This window comes from Chenopodium album, chromosome 4 (genome assembly GCF_948465745.1).
Source record: "Chenopodium album chromosome 4, dcCheAlbu1.1, whole genome shotgun sequence".
Taxonomy (NCBI): domain Eukaryota; kingdom Viridiplantae; phylum Streptophyta; class Magnoliopsida; order Caryophyllales; family Amaranthaceae; genus Chenopodium; species Chenopodium album.
Genome location: NC_137837.1, coordinates 21,478,930 through 21,490,465, shown reverse-complemented (window position 1 = coordinate 21,490,465; position 11,536 = coordinate 21,478,930). Strand labels below are relative to the sequence as shown.

The 11,536-nt window shown below is 34.9% G+C and overlaps 1 protein-coding gene and 1 long non-coding RNA gene across 4 annotated transcripts; one reads left to right on the top strand and one right to left on the bottom strand.

Moving 5' to 3' along the window:
* The first annotated feature begins 5,797 nt into the window (after positions 1 to 5,797).
* On the top strand, positions 5,798 to 9,799 carry LOC145629025 (cytochrome P450 736A117-like). Its single transcript, XM_081681497.1, has 2 exons — positions 5,798 to 6,925; positions 7,022 to 9,799. The coding sequence occupies exons 1-2, from the start codon at positions 6,008 to 6,010 to the stop codon at positions 7,676 to 7,678; spliced, it is 1,575 nt and encodes a 524-aa protein (XP_081537623.1). The 5' UTR covers positions 5,798 to 6,007; the 3' UTR covers positions 7,679 to 9,799.
* LOC145629026 (uncharacterized) lies at positions 6,934 to 11,169 on the bottom strand. 3 transcript variants are annotated; one of them, XR_014111535.1, is made up of 2 exons: positions 10,058 to 11,169; positions 6,934 to 7,871 (listed from the first exon to the last, which is right to left on the bottom strand). It is a non-coding gene; the product is annotated as an uncharacterized LOC145629026 (long non-coding RNA). The 3 variants fall into 3 exon arrangements; XR_014111533.1 differs by having other exon boundaries at positions 6,934 to 7,856; XR_014111534.1 differs by having other exon boundaries at positions 6,934 to 7,750.
* Positions 11,170 to 11,536: the final 367 nt, after the last annotated feature.

Below are 11,536 nucleotides of genomic sequence, written 5' to 3'. Positions count from 1 at the left end.
ATAATAATAATAATAATAATAATAATAATAATAATAATAATAATAATAATAATAATAATAATAATAATAATAATAATAATAATAATAATAATAATAATAATAATAATAATAATAATAATAATAATAATAATAATAATAATAATAATAATAATAATAATAATAATAATAATAATAATAATAATCATCATCATCATGTTCATGTTAATATTAAAGCATAATAGTAATAGCAAGATCCTAGGCATGATACTAACAAGATTAATAACAAACCCTAGCATGTCACTAAGCAATAAAAATCAAATATTTAACCCTAACATGATACTAACATGAATAAATATTAGGAAGAACATAGGAAGCATCGTAGGAATCATAATAAATATATTTAATATTATAACCTTTTCCCTAAACATGATACTAGGAATATCATAATAACAATTTAAACATGATTTCTACATCATAATATCAATTAAAACCATTAAATTACTTACTTTGATGCCTCGTACCTCTTTCTAATAACAAAATACACACGTTAGTAACTTCAAGGAAAATAATAATCAAAGCAATTAAATTAAATAATTGAAAGAGATTTGGGACCAAACCCTCAGAAATTAAAACCTTTCACGTCTAGGGCGAAGGCAACTTCGAATATGGCTAGGTGTTTCTAGATCTTGTGAATGCGGAATTTTGTATGAAAAAGTAAGAAAGAATTGAATGAATGAAAGAATGCTAAAGAATTAATGATTGTTGATGAAAGCTAATTAAAACTAATTGTTGATGAGAATTCGTGAATGAAAGATGATGAATGATGATTGTAGATCATGAATTGTAGATGAATGAAAACGGAGTTTTTGATACGATATTTATAGAGAAAATCAGCCAAAAAAGATAATTTAACAAAACAGAGTCTGACGCACGCAAAACAAGGTTGGCGCCAACCTCCAATGGCTAGCGCCTGGCGCCAAGCCTGGTTCCAGGCGCCAATGCCTGGGGTTGGACGCCAAACTGGATTTCAACGCGTTTTCGAAAATCTGATAAATTTCCCGTACTGGAGGATAAAATAATATAATTTCTTCGAAAAGGCTATTTGATTTTGATTAAAACTCTGAAAAGTCAACTTATCAATGCTAATTGAATTAGGAATGAAAAGAACCTTCTAGAAGATTCTAGAAGACCAAAACCATTCCTAATTGCATTAGGAATGATAAATCATATTAGGCCCTCCCCTAGATCATTGGGCCGTACATAAAGCTCAAACCGGGCCCAGTTTAGTAAATTGGCCATGATTTCTTCAATATTCATCGGAATTGGGCTTATAATATATCGTTGGAAAGTTCTTTGCAAGCCCCATCCAACTACACTACTATTGAACCCATATCATGGATCAACCAAACTGGATTGGCTGTTTTCTTAAAATAAAGTTTTCAAAAACAGAGAGAAGAGAAAAGAAATAAAAACTTTCCGCAACACTAGACCTTCCACACCTTCACTTCATTCGATTATGATTCGACGTGAAAGGTACTCATCACTGGGTTTGGTTTTGGGGAGACACAAATAGGTGTCTACAATAATATAGGTATATTTTATTTTTATTATCATTTGAACTGCTTTATAGAGACACCAAAAAAATGGATCATTTGCTTACAAAAATTGCAAGAATACATATATTTTATATAATTTTGACATATCATTTTTTAACAAATTAAAGTTCTCAACCGTACATTTTATCATTATTTTATTATGTAATTTTACATAAGATATACTTATCCTTACCCTTTTTATGCAGTGATCGTATGTAGAAGGACGACCTCATTCAATTGCTATCTTCCTCGATTAAATAATAATTGTTCAAGTTTCTAGAACAACTACTAGAGATGAAGGAAACAAAAGGCAAAGCAAATGATAACACATATGCAATTCAACATTATTCCCTCTCTATTTTTTTTTTTGTTTGTTTTAATTTATTTCTATAATGATTTTTTCTTGACAAATACTTTATTATTAACAATAATAAAATGGTCATTGCAACATTACATTACATCAATTTTTTGTTTGTTCAGTATTAGAGTTGGTTTTGGTGTATTTATGTTAAGTTTATCGGGTTAGGAGTTTTAGGCTAATTAAGTTTCCTTATGTATTGTGTATATATATGTGTTTATGATCAATACAAAGTTAAGCTGTTTTCTCCACAATATCCTTGAGTTTAACATGGTATCAGGCCTCTCTAATTTCTAGAGATTTTTTTTCATCGATCTTGGTTTGTTCTTGTTTAATTCCGCATATTAATTGTTTGTTTGAGAAAATTAGGCTTCGAATTTATTTTTCCAGATTTTTTTTTTTTGAAAATTCGATTTAGTTTACTAATAATTAGGGTTCACAAACCCTAATTTATTTTGGTTCGTTTATTTCTTGGTTTGGTGCGCATCGTTGGTGCCACGAGTAGGTGCTGCTGTTTTGTTCTTTTTTGGTGTGCGTGTGTTTGCTGCTGGCGTGTGTGGTGTGTGGTGCTGCCTTGTGGTGCTGCTTTGTGCCAGCGTGAGTGTGTTGTGCTGCGTTGTGTTGCGTGGTGCGTGTTGTGGTGCGTCCAAGTGTACGTGCTGCTGTGTGGTGTGGTGATTTGCTAGTTGTTCTAGTGTGCTACGGTGTGTGTAGTGTTCTGTTTTGCGAGTTCTTTTTGTGGCTTGCTTCGGTGTGGGTAAGCTATTATTGAAGTTTATGCTTGCTCTTTATCTATTTGGCAGTATGCATCGTTCGTGGCATTGTCTTATTTATTTGTTGCTATAGCTTCCTATTGCTTTTGGGTTGCAAATTTAGTATTTGGTCCACTGGTTGTTTTTTGGTTGGAGTGGTTTGTTCTACACTAGCTGCCACTTTATTTTTGGTGGTGCAATTTGGTGGTATTTGCTGCCAATTTATTTTTGGTGGTGCAGTTTGGTGGTTTGTTCTATACTTGCTGCCAATTTATTTTTGCTTCCAACCGTATCATTTTATTTTGGGGTTCAATAGCTCAAGTTCTAGTAGTTTGTTGGTTGAGCTAGTTTGGTGGTCTATTTTTATTTTTTGGGTGCTCGACTTGTCGTTTTATTGATTGGCTCGGTGTTCTCTTTCGATGGGGGCTCAATCTCACCGTCCATTTGAGCGTATTACTGACGCAGATCGTAGGAGTGTTCCTACTATCACCGATGAGCAATGGAGAGAACTTCTATCTGTCGTTCAATGCTCGAGTTCTTCGTCTATTCGCACCTATAATTCTGTTGATTGACTTATTGATTCTGGAGCTTCAAATCATATGTCTAGTAATATTGATTTATTTACAAGTTTATCTGATATTTCGTCTCCTGTTGGTTTGCCTAATGGGAAGAGCACTACTGCTACAAAAGAAGGGAGAGTTATTCTATCTGATAATTTAACTCTTGATAATGTTCTTAATGTTCCTGCTCTTAAATGCAACTTGTTGTCTGTGTCTCAGTTGTTAGAAAAACAATACTGTTCTATTATGTTCACTGACAAGCTATGCATTATTCAGGACCGCAGTTTGAGGAACTTGATTGGAGCGGGGGAGCAGTGTGATGGGGTATATATTTTTCGTTCGGTTCGTGCTTGGAATTCTCAGGCAAACAAAGTGGTGATTTCTGATGCGAGTTTGTCATGGCACAAACGTCTTGGTCATCCATCAATGCAAGTGGTTAGTTCTCTTCCGGGAGTTTCTCGTAATTCTCATGATCATAATAATTCTTCTGGTTGTTCGTTTTATTGTGATATCTGTTTTATGGGGAAGCAACCCCGCAACTCCTTTCCATTGAGTGTGAGTAGAGCATCTGGTATATTTGATTTGATTCATTGTGATATTTGGGGTCCGAATAAGATTTTGTTTAGTTGTGATGCTCGGTATTTTCTTACCATTGTTGATGATTTTTCGCGTTCTACTTGGGTGTTTTTAATGGTTGGTAAATATGAAGCTTCTCAGTTGGTTCGTGAGTTTTGTGCTATGGCTAAGACTTAGTTTGGCCGTAAGGTCAAGGTGGTTCGTAGTGATAATGGTCAGGAGTTTCTCAGTTTGGGTTCTTTCTTTGCTAAGAAAGGCATTTTGCATCAAACGTCATGTGTTGACACGGCTCAACAGAATGGTAGAGTTGAGCGTAAACATCGTCACATTTTAAATGTGGCTCGTGCTCTTCAGTTTCAAACAAAGTTGCCTAAGTATTTTTGGGGTGAGTGTGTAATGACGGTTGTTCATCTCATTAACCGCACACCTACTCCGGTTTTGAATGGTAAAACCCCTCATGAGTGTTTGTTTGGTCAAGTACCGTCTAAATAATGGTTTACTAGTTTTTGGTTGCCTTGCTTATGCTGCGAATCATCCTTGGGTTAAGGATAAGTTCGACTCTTGGAGTCGTAAATGTATTTTTGTTGGTTATCCTTACGGAAAGAAGGGTTGGCGTCTCTATTATTTAAGTACGAATGAATTTTTTGTGAGTCGGGATGTACAATTTTTTGAAGATCAGTTTCCCTATCTTACTTCCCTTCGGATGATCGTCGGTTGCAATGGGAAAAATATTTTTCTTTACCTCCGGTGTGGGAGGATGATACGGAGTTTGTAGAGACGCGAAATGGTGCTCAAGTTGGGGATGTCGCGGCCGAAACAGTCCACCCCGCAACCAGGCCACGGGAGCAGCTGCCCAGCCGCAACCTGGCTGCGGAGCAGCCTGCTCCTCCTCTTATACAGTAGCCAGCGACCGCTGGCAGGCCGCTGGAACAGCTAGCACTAGCCACTGGTCAGCCTACTGGGATTATTAGAGTTGGTTTTGGTGTATTTATGTTAATATTGTATTTATGTTAAGTTTATCGGGTTAGGAGTTTTAGGCTAACTAAGTTTTCTTATGTATTGTGTATATATATGTGTGTTTATGATCAATACAAAGTTAAGCCGTTTTCTCCACAATATTCTTGAGTTTAACATTCACGCTTTATCAATAATCAATAACTATATACTAAAAGACACACCAGCCATGACACGTGTCATTTTTTGGTGTGTCTTTGGTATATTTTTTTAAAAAAAAAAAAATATTTAAAGAAGGAGATATTTTGCATATATTTAAATAATAAATATAAATATTTCGGTAATCAGAGAAATTATATGAAAAAAATACAATCTATCTATAACTAATACTAAAAGAATAACCGTGGACATCATTTATTTATCCAAATTGTACACGTGTCAACTTCTCCTTTAAAATTTTCCCGCCTAAACTTTTTTTTTTTTTTTTTCTGTTTCGCATTTTTTTTGAAAAAAAAATTAAATACTGACTACAAAATGTTTTAGTACATAATATTGGACATTACTCTTCACAATTTTTGTAATAAGCCTTTTGACAACTGTTTACCTAATATCTTATGATTTTTTTATGGAGTATTATTTAAATAGCTTTTTTTTCATGATATCCGTGCATCGCACGGGAGCTAATCTAGTATATTTAAATTAAATAATCACCAAATAAATATCTACTGTATATACCATGATTGTCCTAACATATACATTACGGTTGATATGCAATCTTCCCTTGAAAAAAAAATCTTAGCTAAACATATTATTATGGTTGATATGCAATCTTCCCTTAAAAAAAAAAAAACTTAGCTAATCATATTATTATGGTTGATATGCAATCATCCTTAAAAAAAAAAAAAAAAAAAAAAAAAATCTTAACTAAACATATCATATTATTTTAATATATATTACCATCATTGATACGCAAACTTCCCTATATACTACTCTGTATGGAGTTATATGAAAATTTATTGTCTCTTTAATACTTGTACTATTGAAATACGAGTAGTAGAAACATGTTGGCATCACTCATAGTACAACATTATTAAATTTTTAGCCTCGACTTTAATACTACTTGTTAGCAATTCAATTCAATAGATAAGAGGAATCCAATTTCTCTGTGGTGTTCATGTATTCATTTTTCAGCACTCAAAAAGCTCTTGCAGAAACACATCCAAAAATATAAAAATGGAAACTCTAAGTAGTTTATATCTAATAAACTTCCTGCAACAACTCATTTTCCACCCTTTATTCCTTCCATTCATGCTCTTTGTAATCTTGTTATACAAAAGTTTCTCTTCAAATCCTAGTACTGGCAAAAACTTACCGCCTTCGCCACCAAAGCTGCCAGTCATAGGGAACCTCCACCAGCTTGGTCTGTTACCTCATCGTTCTCTTCAGTCACTGTCTCGACGATATGGTAAGGTTATGCTGCTCTACTTGGGCAGCAGACCGACCCTTGTCGTGTCATCTGCAGATGCAGCAGAAGAAATTATGAAGACTAATGACTTGATCTTCTACAACAGGCCTAGCTTGCGTAATGCCACTAGATTGTTCGATGGTAAAGATGTGGCTTTCGCTCCTTGTGGAGAATATTGGCGACAGATGAGGAGTATTTGCGTTATGCAGCTGTTAAGTAACAAGAAAGTTCAGTCTTTTCGAAAAATAAGAGAGGAGGAGGTTGTTGTGATGGTTGATAAGTTGAATAGATCAGGTTGTTCAGTGGTGAATCTAGCAGAATTTATCGTGTCATTCACATATGATGTGATATGCAGGGCGTCATTTGGAAGGAAATATCGCGATAATGAGGGTGACATCAATTTTAAGAATTGCGTAGAGGAAGGCATGAAGTTGCTCGGGACATTCTTTTTGGGAGATTTCGTACCCTGTCTTAGTTTGATCGATCGAGTAAAAGGTTTGGAAGGACGATTGGAAAAAGTGGCACAAGAGTTGGATGCATTTGTTCATAAGGTAATAAAAGAACATCAATTTCATCTAAGCACTAACAAAAGTATTGTTTCAGATAATTTTGTAGACATTTTGCTTAGAGTTCATATGGACAACAAACATGATATGTCACTAGATAGCATCAAAGCCGTTATATTGGTAAGAAATTGTTGTAATTTTCTTTTTCTATACACTAGCTAGCTCATATAACAGAGTTTTAATTACAAAACACAAATATGTATCAACTATGTACAGGATATGTTCGCAGCAGGGACTGACACAACTTATACCCTAGTAGAATGGGTGGTTATCGAGTTGATTAGAAATCCTAGAGTGATGAAAGAACTACAAGAAGAGTTAAGAAAAATTGTTGGAGGGAAAGGTCGTAAGGTATGTGAGGATGATTTGGAGAAACTAACTTATCTAAAAGCTGTGATCAAGGAAGCACTTAGGATACATCCACCAGGTCCTTTGTTGGTGATTCGGGAGTCATTGCAAGACAGCAAAGTAAATGGTTTTGACATCGATGCAGGAACACTAGTGATCATCAACGCGTGGGCAATTCAGACAGACCCAATATATTGGGAAGAACCAGAGCAATTTCGTCCTGAGAGATTCCTGAACAGCAGCAATTTAGTTGATTTCAAAGGGCAAGATTTCAGATACATTCCTTTTGGAGCAGGCAGAAGAGGTTGTCCAGGGATATCATTTGCCTTGGCTAATGCTGAACTCGTGATCGCGACTCTTGTCAACGAGTTTGAATTGAAACTTCCTGGTGATGTGCAGATTGAGAAGATAGACATGACAGAAATTACAGGTCTTACAGTTCGCAGACGAGATCCTCTTATGGTTATTGCAACACCTTCTGCTTATGTTCTTGAGCAAATTTATGCTGATCCAATCTTGGGTTAATGGGTTACAAGATAAATTCAAATCTAATATGAAGTAGATGATTTGATTATGATCCTTCTCTGGCGCTGCCCACTACAAGGAATTTAAGAATTGTATGTTCAATGAACTTCTATACTGTAAGATGTATAACGTACTCTGTAGATATTAAACAAACCACAAATCCAGATAATTTGAAAACCTGCAAAATTAAACCCTAAGTACAAAACTTCAACAAATTTCTCAATTACTTTTGAGCATTAAATAAAACTAAACCAATATATAAACTTCATATTTTATAATTTTAGATAACAAAGGCACAATAATAAATACTCCATACTAGTCTTAATAAAAAATTAAAAAAAATTAAAAAAGGTTTAAACCGCAGAATCTGATACTCACTTCGTGATAATGGATGCTTCAGTGCATGTACATTACTACCATCCTAAGGGGAGTAAGGCGAGCAACTCTTATACGTAATAATCACTTTTAGTTATGTAGCCAGCCTCACTTATGGGATTGACTTTAATTAATTTGATTGATTCTAGAGACAATTTTGACGACCCTCATTGCAGCGCCAATACAATTTAAAAGTACACAATAAGTCCTCTGAAGTGCATGAACCATAAACTATTGAAATAGGTGGTTTTTACATTAGCGTTAAAATGTATAACCTTTAAAGCAGCTGATGTGTTAAACAAAGGAACTCTGGGATTGCATCCCCAATGTAGAATAATTGTCTTAGGTTGGGGCAATTGAGGTAAACCTCCTTCAATCCATAAACTCCTTGCTTTAAAAACTCTAGATTTGGACAATCAATACTCATGTGGTTCACTTGATCTTCCTTTGGAAAGGGAATTGATAATTTCCTCAGATGATGACTAACAACTTTAAACCTCTCCGCAAAGCTCAATCCACCAAAAAAGAAAATTTCCATGTCCTCAATGAGTGGAAATGTAGTTGTAAGCTCTACAAACAGATTGGGTGGCCCAAACATGCACTCTGACACGATAAGCTCTCTGATACTACGACAAGCAGTTGCAAAGAACTCACGAGTATTGAAATTGCATTTGAAACTCTCAAGACCATCCTTATCAATGGAAATAATATTGAGATTGCCATGACAGTTAAGGATAGAAACTTTCTTTAGCCTAGGAAATACAGAAAGCTCAAGAGAATAATCCCAAAAAGCACATTGATCAAACTCCAAAATTTCAATCCCAGGACAATAACGCGTCAAATTAATTATAACTCCCTCATCCAATGCAACATGCAACAAGGACAAACGTTGCTCCTGAAATGGTTGCCAACCAGACTGCCAAATTTGTCCCTCTATACTCATTAGTTTGTACAAAAATGCACAACTCCTCAACCTTACTTAATTTACAGACCAAATCCATCAATTGATCCACACGAGAGAAGCTCTTAGAATCTTCTACTGCCACATTCAATGTTAAATCTTCGCAGAGCTAATTTTTGATGTATCACTCTGGACAAGTTATACTTAACAAAACTCACGAATTCCTCCCTTATTTCACGAATATTAGGTTCGTGCCTACTGGAATTTCCAGCAGCTATAAGACATTTCAACCCAAATAAATTATGATCTAAATGTAAAATAGGATACGAATTGGTAAAACTTTTCCAGGTTTTGGACAATATGGAAGTTCAAGCTGCATCTTTCAAGGAAAGATTATCAAGTATCTCATGGATGATGTGTTCCGACAACCATGAAATCCGGTCTAACTTTTCATTCTCGCTCAAAATACACATCCTCTTCGCACATAATCTTATTGCTCCCTAATCTTCCCTATCCTGCATCTATTTTTTGAAATAAATACACTTTACGCCATACAAAATAATGATAATCTTAAGCATTTATCAAAAAAATCACCATTGGTTCAACCAAGAAAATTTCGAAAAGGGTCCAATTTCGGGTTATGCAACACACTAGCCACCAAATTTGATTCAGTTATCAAAAATAGGCTTGAATATCGCATAATTTTGATAGAAAAAGGTTCAATTTCATAGTTTCATCTTAACATTGAAGGCAAATTTGATCCAATTATCAAAATAGGCTTGAATATCGCATAATTTTAGATAGAAAACGTAGTCCCATCTTAACATTAAAGCCAAATTTGATTCAATTATCAAATTAGGCTTGAATATTGCATAATTTTAGATAGATAAGGTTCAATTTCATAGTTCCAGCTTAACATCAAAGCCAAATTTGATTCAATTATCAAATTAGGTTCGAATAACAACAAACCTTAGCAATAATAAGCAAACAGTTCAATAATCAACTTTAGAAGAACCTTAAACTGACTATACCGACAATTAAGTCAAAGACAAACATTAAATTGAGAAATTGAAATTCGATTATCACAAAAAGAAACTTCTTACCCGATTCAATGGAGGATAGAAGTATCAGAACTTCAGAGGTCGCTTCAATGGAGAACGTGCAGGGGCTTTTGGCTGATAAATTTGTCTTTCCCCAAAACGCCCTTCTCAATTTACAAAATTACTTATTTATTAATAAATATTAAAAAAAAAAAAATTCATAACTGCTCAAAAAAAATAAAAAATTTATTCTTTCAAATAAAAAAACAAAACTAAAATCTAACTACCCAATAACCAGAATTATTATCACTAAAAACAAACAAAAAATATCTACTTTTCAAAAAAAAAAAAAAATATAACTAATCACAAACCACATTTACTTGTCTCTTCGGATATATCTGACAAACCACATTTACTTTTTTTTTTAATGTTAAACTTTTTTTAAAGATAACTATATCATGATTTTATTAAAAAAAAAAAACAATTAATACCAATATATTTCCCTCAAAAAAATCTACGTATAAAAGGAAAAACTATACATCTATCTAATCTAGGAAAAATGGAAACTAATAATCCCACCTTTGGGTTTTCTGCTCAAAATAATCCCACCTTTTCGAAATCCCAAAACAATCCCACCTTTAACCCCCATCTGCTCAAAACAAGCCTTTTACCGATTTGTAAAATTGGTAACCTGTTTCAGAAGGTGACTTGCCACGTGTCACCTTCTGATTGGTTTTTTTATAAAAAAAATTAAGATTAATTAAAAAAGAAAAAAAAAACTTGTCTTAATCCCTCTTCCCCAAGTACCTCCCTGCCGGAGCTCCCCTTCTGGATCCAGCCACCCTGCCGGAGCTCCCCCTTCCCCACCAGGCCTAGCTACCCTTCCCCAGTCTTGCCAGCCCCACTCCAATATCAGTTTAGGAATAAATTAACAAAAATAAATTTAATAATGTTGTCGACCTGGGAAAATTGCAGCAATAAAAACTGAAACATCTGTGTTAATGGAGCTCCCAACACCCACTACCATTACCACTCATACCACCGCCGCTGACGCCGGCATCACCATCTCTGTGCCGACAAAGAGTCAAAGACCGACCCAACCCCACCGCTTTCGGCGCCGGAGACAATTCCTCCGCCTTCTGATCCCAAAAAGTCACCGGATTTCGTCACCGTTCCTAGCTAGTCCAATAACCTTTATAATTTATTGCTTCTTTAATTTTCTTTTGTTTTTTCTATTTTTGATTGAAATTTGAAAATTAAGAAGGAACCCCATTGATTAAGAAGTTGGTTCAAATGGAACAAAATTGACGATTGCGAGTTACGGATGCTGAAGTTCTTCGAAGGGAATTCAGCATCAAGGAACTTCATGTTTACAAATATTACAGAAATGCCATTGTTAGCAATTTCAGGTCCAACCCTTATTAGAAGCTTACTTTCAGTGAGGTCAGGAGGTGGCTTGTCGGAGATGTGGGCTCCATTCGCCGCGTCTTTGATTTTCTTGACACGTGGGGCCTCATCAATTACTCCCCTCCCTCCGATAAG

Coding starts and splice junctions, on each gene's coding strand:
- LOC145629025 (XM_081681497.1), top strand. CDS start 6,008: ATGGAAACTCTAAGTAGTTTATATCTAATAAACTTCCTGCAACAACTC. Junction 6,926..7,021: donor GCATCAAAGCCGTTATATTG/GTAAGAAATTGT, acceptor AACTATGTACAG/GATATGTTCGCAGCAGGGAC.